We start from the raw sequence: 6,186 nt of genomic DNA on the forward strand, positions 1-6,186 counted from the left end.
CAAACAGATCGCCCTGGCACTCCTTTCCCACCGCTCATGGGATGTTCTCATGGTAACGCGCCCCTATTTGGTATCAATCACACACCGTCCCGCCACACCTACCACACGGCACCGCACTCTCACACTCGTAAACACACTCTTAAAAGTATGCAATCTCACTTTCTCCGTCCTTTCTTGCCTGTGCCATCACGGCGTCACCATCTTCACTATACCACCGTGCCTGTGCCGATGTGTATGTGGGTCGAGTCCTCGCCTCCAACACCTGTTCTGCGCAGGTGTTGTCTCCGCGGCCGCCACAGATGTGCCGACGGTGGAAGGCTTCGGGGGAGCGTGGGAAACCTCGTCGCTCCTCCTGCCTGGCCGCCCGTCACTCATCTCCCGGGCTATGACGCAACACTCGCCGTTTATTGGCCTTCGCCATAACGCAATGGCCAATGAATAAAACTGGCCACAGAGGATGCCGGACGGACGTGACATCGGCACCGCCGTCACCATCGACACATCTCCACTTTCAACCCACGTCTTAGGTCATGCAGTACGCCCGCCCGCCCGCCCGCCCGCCCGCCGCCCGCGAGCCGCTGTTTCCCTCGCTAGCTCCCTCCTGCTCTCCCGGCGCCGCTCACTCGGCCACGGCTGCCCTCGCCTTGCCACTTTTCCCCGCTCGGAGGATGAATGCAAGCATCCCTAGCAGCCTCTCGGGGTTCTTACACACTGTCACACTCGACCTCGTCCCAGAGGCGGCCTCCATACGCTCCGTTACGCCTTCTGTGGCCATCTGGGATCACGGGTTCATTCACAAAGTGGCCGATGGCGGTTCGCACCTCCTCACTCGGGGCTCGGTCGCCGCCGCACTCTCACTTGCTCTCAATGCTGGCCCTTGGCCCACGGGAGCCGACACATGGGCGCTGCGTCAGCCACAAGGCACATATAAGGGGTATTCACTGCCCTACACCCACGGCGGGACCTGACGTACGTCCAGGCCCGCTTTCAGAGGCTGCTGCTGCTTCTGCTGTCAGCGTATACCGTTTCCTTGCAACTCGCACTCGCACGGGCTCGGGAGGCCTCGCACGCCTCCTCGGCCGAAGGCAGCACAAACGCCTCGCCGACGATGAATTCGTCACGTCGGACGAGACGGAAACGCACCAGCGAAGGATATATATCCCGAGCAAACAGCAGAGGTGACGGTAGGTCCCAACTGGTGGCGGTGAGCGTGGTACTGTGGGACGGCGGGGGGAGTGTGCGCGCCGGGACACGGTCGCCAGCTAGTCCACTCCTGGCGACGCTTTTACACGCGACTTCGGGGTCGTAACAGCTACGATGGCACACGCCGCCGGCTGCGAAGGGACACTTGGAGTTGGGATGAAGTTTCAGCAACCTCCAGGCCTTCTCGCCGTGGCGTCAGGAGCGACTCAAGATGACCAGCAGGGTTGCCTGTTGTCGGCGAGTGCAGGCGGCACAACCCAGCCGCTCACACACTCACACACGCGCGTCCTGATCGATAATACGTACCCTCGCCTACCCTCCTTTCTCTCTACTTACCTTTCCCTCTTCTTTTCCTCTGTTTCCCCTTGCCTCTCTCATGACCTTTCTAATCATTTCGTCTATTCTCGTAGTATTAAATTACGATTCCTTGCTGGAAATACCAGCAGGCTTCCATCTTGGTTTCCCATCCCGCTCGCCTGTCACTTCTTCCCTCCTGCCGCTGCCTTCGTTTCCTTATCTTGTGCTCCCTCTATTCCTCTACTTTACGCCGTCTTGCACGTTGCTCTCTTCCGTTCCCTTTCCCTCTAAGACACGTGGATATCTGTATTATCCTTTATTTTCTCTATTCTGCATTTCCTGTTTCTCTCATCCCCCTTTTCTCCCCTCTTTGCCCTCTGTTTCCCCTCCCCCCGCACACATACGCTCACTATTGCCAGCACAAGGACAGCATTGCAACACCTAGCCAGCAGCAGCCGGGGTACATCATGCAATCATGCAGACGACCAGTATCCACACACACACACACACACACACACACACACACACACACACACACACACACACACACACACACACACACACACACACACACACACACATACACATACACATACACATACACATACACATACACATACACATACACATACATACACACACACACACCAAAAACAAACACTCGTTATGTGTATTATATATAAACCTACATAAAACTATTCTATGACTACAATACGCTTTGATAACATGAACATCACTTTATCAACACACCATCCTTCAAGAACTAAGAAAAAAAAAGCTTGTCATCACCCTCATCACTAACCTGCTTCTTACAATCTATAAAAAAAAAAAACGTACTCATCACCTAGAGTATAAATTCACCTCATTCATCATCATCATCTTTAAAGACTCACTCGCCCATTCAACTCGCTCACGACCCATTGACAGCCTCTAAAAAAAAAAAAAAAAAAGATCTTATCAAATGTTATCTCTAATTCGGTATCAATAATCTCTTTTTTTTTTGTTTTTTGTTTTTACAATCTGTTAATAACAAAACCGTGGATGTCTTTGCAACAAAAACAACAACAACAACGCTGCTTTTTACTATTGACCGGTGAGTGGGCAGGAAGGGAGGAGTTGTGAGTTACTGTTGGAGTTGGTGAGGTGTTGGAGATGGAGGAGCCGGGTTGTTGGAGATGGCGGAGCCGGGTTGGTGAGGTGTTGGAGATGGAGGAGCCGGGTTGTTGGAGATGGAGGAGCCGGGTTGGTGAGGTGTTGGAGATGGAGGAGCCGGGTTGTTGGAGATGGCGGAGCCGGGTTGGTGAGGTGTTGGAGATGGAGGAGCCGGGTTGTTGGAGATGGAGGAGCCGGGTTGGTGAGGTGTTGCAGATGGAGGAGCCGGGTTGTTGGAGATGGAGGAGCCGGGTTGTTGGAGATGGCGGAGCCGGGTTGTTGAGGTGTTGGAGATGGAGGAGCCGAGTTGGTGAGGTGTTGGAGATGGAGGAGCCGAGTTGGTGAGGTGTTGGAGATGGAGGAGCCGAGTTGGTGAGGTGTTGGAGATGGAGGAGCCGGGTTGTTGAGGTGTTGGAGATGGAGGAGCCGAGTTGGTGAGGTGTTGGAGATGGAGGAGCCGAGTTGGTAAGTTGTTGGAGATGGAGGAGCCGAGTTGGTGAGGTGTTGGAGATGGAGGAGCCGGGTTGGTGAGGTGTTGGAGATGGAGCAGCCGGGTTGGTGAGGTGTTGGAGATGGAGGAGCCGGGTTGGTGAGGTGTTGGAGATGGAGGAGCCGAGTTGGTGAGGTGTTGGAGATGGAGCAGCCGGGTTGGTGAGGTGTTGGAGATGGAGGAGCCGGGTTGGTGAGGTGTTGGAGATGGAGCAGCCGGGTTGGTGAGGTGTTGGAGATGGAGCAGCCGGGTTGGTGAGGTGTTGGAGATGGAGGAGCCGGGTTGGTGAAGTGTTGGAGATGGAGGAGCCGGGTTGTTGGAGATGGCGGAGCCGGGTTGGTGAGGTGTTGGAGATGGAGGAGCCGGGTTGGTGAGGTGTTGGAGATGGAGGAGCCGGGTTGGTGAGGTGTTGGAGATGGAGCAGCCGGGTTGGTGAGGTGTTGGAGATGGAGGAGCCGGGTTGGTGAGGTGTTGGAGATGGAGGAGCCGGGTTGGTGAGGTGTTGGAGATGGAGCAGCCGAGTTTGTGGGGGATGGATCAGCCGAATTGTTGGAGATGGGGGAGCCTAGTTGTTGGATTGTTGGAGATGAAGGAGCCGGGTTGTTGAGGTGTTGGAGATGGAGGAGCCGGGTTGTTGGAGATGAAGGAGCCGGGTTGTTGAGGTGTTGGAGATGGAGGAGCCGAATTGGTGAGGTGTTGGAGATGGAGGAGCCGAATTGGTGAGGTGTTGGAGATGGAGGAGCCGGGTTGGTGAGGTGTTGGAGATGGAGGAGCCGAATTGGTGAGGTGTTGGAGATGGATCAGCCGAATTATTGGAGATGAAGCTGAACAAGACGGAGGAGGATGAAAAGAAAAAAGAAGGAAGAGGAGGAGGAGGAGGAGGAGGGTGAAAGGGCAGTGGAGGAGAATAATGGGGATAAGAACGAGGGAGAATGAGGTGGATGAGAGAGAGAGAGAGAGAGGATGAAGGAGCGGAGGAGAATGGGGGGTGGGGGGGGGGTCCCTCTCACTGCCATCCCTCATCATCGCTCATAACCCATCTTCCCGTAAAATTAATTTTCGAACAGGCGGGCCCCGGCAGAGTTCACTTTTATATCTCCAACGGGAATGTGCCACTGCGGTTTGATGAGGCCGCCTTCAACCCACTGAATTAAAGTTAAAAAAAAAAAAAAAAATGAACATCAACCTTGATCTTAGTAAGAACCTAATTTCGGGTTGCCAAATGAAGAAATTGTTTATGAATATATAAAAGTTGGTGAACAAATACAAACATAGACACAGGTACAAACAAACACACATACATGCATATACAGGCACAAATACAGACAAATGCACATGCCAACGCACACGTACATACACACTGTGTCCTTGTGTTGCCAAACAAGGTGTGTTTATTAACCTCACTGTTGCCAGAACCAGTGCCAGTTGATGCCCAATGTTATAAAACTCAGTGTTGGTTTGCCTTAGTGTTAGCAGACTCGGTACGCTACTTGACACAATATTACCACACCTGGAGAGTCCGCGGTCCGTGTTGCCAGATCGAGAACACATTTCAGGCAGTATACACAGTGTTATCTAACCCTCAACTTGTTTCATCACGGCTACCAGATCCCCGGGTCTAAATTTATCCGCTGACACTGTAACTAACTACAATATTGTGTCCGTTGGTATTACACCACTACGGCTACGTGTCAGCTGGATCCCTGATTCCCACAACGCGTCAGCTGATACCCACCAATCTTTCAGTAGTAAAACCGCTGACACTATCACCATCGTAATGTGCCAAATGTCGATAACGAAGTGTTTGATCAAAAGTCCACCGCAAGCACCCAAAGCGACGGCTGAAAGCACCCCCCCACCTTCGCCCTCCCCCCACCCCGCCCTCGGCAGCACCCACAGCATAATCCAAACACCAACTCTTGCCCCACCTCCTAATCCTCCACTTCCTCCTCCTCTTCTTCCTCTTCCTCTTCCTCTTCCTCCTCCTCCTCCTCTTCTTCTTCCTCTTCTCCTCTTCCTCTTCCTCTTCCTCCTCCTCCTCTTCTTCTTCCTCTTCCTCTTCCTCTTCCTCTTCCTCTTCCTCTTCCTCTTCCTCCTCCTCCTCCTCTTACTTCCACTTCCACTTCCACTTCCACTTCCACTTCCACTTCCACTTCCACTTCCACTTCCACTTCCTCCTCCTACTACTACTACTACTTTTCTCTTCCTACCTGTTTTCCACCCCTTCCTATTCTTCTTCTCGATCTCTTCCCCTTCTTCCCCTTCTCCTTTCCTTTCCCTTCTCCTTTCCTTTCCCTTCTCCTTCCGTCTCCCTCACCTACCTCCCCTTCTCTCTTCGTCTCCTCCATGCCCTTCCCTTTTCCCTTCCCCTCCTCCCTCCTCCCTCCTCCCTCCTCCCTCCTCTCTTCTCTCTCCTCCCTTCCCCCTCCTCCCCACCCAAGGGTAAACAGTGTTTGCGTCCCCCTGGGTCATTATTTATCCCCAGCTCATCCGGGTGGTGCTCCGGGAGCCTCTAAGGATGCTGTCGACTTCTGCATACGCTGCGATATCGAAATGCAACATCACCCCTCATCTCACTCACTCGCTTATTCACTCACTCACTCACTCGCTTATTCACTCACTCACTCACTCGCTTATTCACTCACTCACTCACTCGCTTATTCACTCACTCACTCACTCGCTTATTCACTCACTCACTCACTCGCTTATTCACTCACTCACTCACTCGCTTATTCACTCACTCACTCACTCGCTTATTCACTCACTCACTCACTCGCTTATTCACTCACTCACTCGCTTATTCACTCACTCACTCACCTACTCACCCACTCACTCACCCACTTACGCACTTATCCACCCACCCACCCACCCACTCACCCACCCACCCACCCACCCACTCACCCACTCACCCACTCATCCACTCATCCACTCACCCACTCACCCACTCTGCATAAACACATACTATATCTTTGAGGAACACATCTATCCTTTAGGACGTGACCTCACACCGGGCGCTATGCTGAACATAACTCGTCTATTTTACT

At 53.0% G+C, this 6,186-nt stretch overlaps 1 protein-coding gene across 1 annotated transcript; it reads right to left on the reverse strand.

Moving 5' to 3' along the window:
* Positions 1-987: 987 nt before the first annotated feature.
* On the reverse strand, positions 988-4,915 carry LOC125033216 (ras-associated and pleckstrin homology domains-containing protein 1-like). Its single transcript, XM_047624599.1, has 4 exons — positions 4,794-4,915; positions 4,547-4,652; positions 2,628-3,707; positions 988-1,383 (listed from the first exon to the last, which is right to left on the reverse strand). Exons 1-4 carry the CDS (start codon positions 4,913-4,915, stop codon positions 988-990), a joined length of 1,704 nt encoding a protein of 567 aa, XP_047480555.1.
* Positions 4,916-6,186: the final 1,271 nt, after the last annotated feature.

Source organism: Penaeus chinensis, chromosome 16 (genome assembly GCF_019202785.1).
Source record: "Penaeus chinensis breed Huanghai No. 1 chromosome 16, ASM1920278v2, whole genome shotgun sequence".
NCBI lineage: Eukaryota > Metazoa > Arthropoda > Malacostraca > Decapoda > Penaeidae > Penaeus > Penaeus chinensis.